A 2,416-nucleotide genomic window follows, 5' to 3' on the forward strand; every position below is an offset into this window, starting at 1 on the left:
CTGTGAATTACCCACCTCCCCTTCAAGCCCCAGGCCTCTTTCCCATTCCTTAGCTAAAGATGGCATATAAACTTCAATTGCCTGACTGCCTTTGAGTCTCAAGTTTTCTTGGGCTCCTGTTAAGTATGCAATTAAATTTGTTTTCTCCTGTTAATCTGTCCTAGGTCAATTTAATTATTGAACCAGCCAAAGAAACTGGAAGAAAAGGAGAAATTTTTCCACCTCTACAACGTGGTGTGTGTGTGCGTGTGCGAGCTAAAGCAGACAGACTTGTGTCTGTGTGTGCTACTGTGTTCATTTCTCTTGGGCTTCTTGAGTGTTTCTTAATGACTTCCTTCCTAGGCTGCTGTTTTCTCAGTCCCTACAAACGTGTAAATATGCACTGTAACTGTGGTTCCTAGACTCTGCTGGATCAGGATTGTAGCAAGAGGGCCAGACTTCCTTATGTAAGCCTTTCTGCACGTCCCCAGAGATGGGGATTTGTGGCTGAACCGTCTCAAACTGTCTGTGGGCCCCTCTCCAGCTGCCACATGTCCTGACATGTGCCCGCAGTCTGGGATTTCACCCGCCTCCACTCACAACTCACAACACACACTTGAGGAGTGCCTACAGTTGGCACTAGCCAAGTCCCCGCCCCCTCTCTATGCTTAATCTTCGGAATTTCCAGCCGACCTTCCAACCGCTCCCACCCCAGGGTGGAGTTGAGAAGGGCCCGCCCAGTTTTCGGGGTACATAACTAGCTCTGCGGGACTGCGGGGCCACTCGTCCTTCGGCTCAGCGCAGCGCACAATGTGTCACTCTCGCAGCTCCCTCCCCACCATGACCGTCCTGCGGGCTCCGACCCCGGTTTCCTCCGCCAGCCCGGGACCCCGACGGGGCTCCGGTCCCGAGATCTTCACCTTCGACCCTCTCCCGGAGCCCGCGGTGGCCCCCGCTGCGCGCCCTAGCGCCACCCGCGGGCATCGAAAGCGCAGCCGTAGGGTCCTCTACCCACGAGTGGTGAGTGTCGCCGAAGTGGACAATCCCGGGGGAAGAGGAGGGTGAACTACTGGACGCCGGGGCCCCGATCTGACCTGTTCTTTTTATCACCTCCCCTCAGGTCCGGCGTCAGCTGCCAGTCGAGGAACCGAACCCTGCCAAAAGGCTGCTCTTTGTCCTGCTGACCATCATCTTTTGCCAGATCCTAATGGCTGAAGACAGTGCGTCTGCACCCCTGGCCCCGGAGGACATCTCCAGCGCGCCGTCCCCCGCGCCCACCGCTGCAACCCCGGTCTTCGAGCCCCTTAATCTGACCTCGGAGCCCTCGGACTACGCTTTGGATCTCAGCACTTTTCTCCAGCAACACCCGGCCGCCTTCTAACCGGGACTCCCCACATCCCCTAAAAGAACCTGAAAAACCAAGAAACACTGGGTGTACCTGGTGCGCGAGAGCGTATCCCAAACTGGGACTCGCGAGGCAACTCGCACACAGAACACTACGGCTGAGACGCCAGTCCGAGCCTGGGAGAGACAGGCACCGGCACGCCGGGGCTAGGCCGGGTGGGGAATGAGTGCGTCGTTAACTTATTTCTCATTGCTCCTAATAATATTTATGTGTATTTATGTGTGTCCCCCTAGGTGATGGAGGGGTGTATGTAATATTTATTTTAACTTATGCAGGAGTGCGAGATGTGCACCTTGCTGCAAATGCAGGTCTCTGGGTATTTATTGGGCTCTTTGGGGTTGGTGGAGGCAAGCACCCAGAACTAAGCGAGGCCGGGAAAAGGGATGGAGGAAACCCGGGTCGAGAAGGCGCCCAGGCTGGGAGTCAAGGATGGTGGTGGGTCGCAGTGACACTCTCAGTCCTCCAGCATCTCAACTCGCGAGTCTGTGAAGATTCGGGGAACCGTTGAGAATAAGGTCCCTGGCCTACACTCTCCTTGAAGTTGCCTCCAAGGGGGTGGCTGCGGGGTCGGTGGGCTGTCAGGAGGCTGCTCTGGGGTCGCCCCGTATGTTCTATGAACACAAATAAACTTGATTTACTGTCAGCAGTCATGTGAGTGTCTCTTTACAAGTGGCGGTCCCCCATTCTCCTCAAAGCGCCAGGAGGAGGAGGAGCCGCGGCCAAGTCCCCAGCCGGTGCTCCTCCCCGGGCCCCTGAGTCCCTCCTCCCGGAGCCACGGAACTCAGCATCTTGTGACCGTGTGATGCTGTCAGTCTTTGCCCAATCTGCGGTTTTTCTCAGTTAGTTGACAAGGGGCAAATCCGACATGAGTCAATCTCCCTCTCCCCGGGTGCGGGACTCAGGGAAGTCACGTCGCGCGGGGCGGGGCGTGGGGCGGCCTGGGCGGGACTTCCGGCCCCGGAAGGGCGGCTAAGTGGGGCCTCCTCCCCCTTTCCGGGGCCGCTTCTGCAGCTCTCGAGGGCTGCGGATCTG

At 57.3% G+C, this 2,416-nt stretch overlaps 1 protein-coding gene across 1 annotated transcript; it reads left to right on the top strand.

The window, feature by feature from the left end:
• The first annotated feature begins 725 nt into the window (after window positions 1-725).
• IER3 (immediate early response 3) lies at window positions 726-2,030 on the top strand. Its single transcript, XM_010848143.1, has 2 exons — window positions 726-999; window positions 1,100-2,030. The coding sequence occupies exons 1-2, from the start codon at window positions 790-792 to the stop codon at window positions 1,358-1,360; spliced, it is 471 nt and encodes a 156-aa protein (XP_010846445.1). The 5' UTR covers window positions 726-789; the 3' UTR covers window positions 1,361-2,030.
• The last annotated feature ends 386 nt before the right edge of the window (window positions 2,031-2,416 follow it).

The sequence above is a fragment of the Bison bison genome, unplaced genomic scaffold (genome assembly GCF_000754665.1).
Source record: "Bison bison bison isolate TAMUID 2011002044 unplaced genomic scaffold, Bison_UMD1.0 scf7180017864260, whole genome shotgun sequence".
NCBI lineage: Eukaryota > Metazoa > Chordata > Mammalia > Artiodactyla > Bovidae > Bison > Bison bison.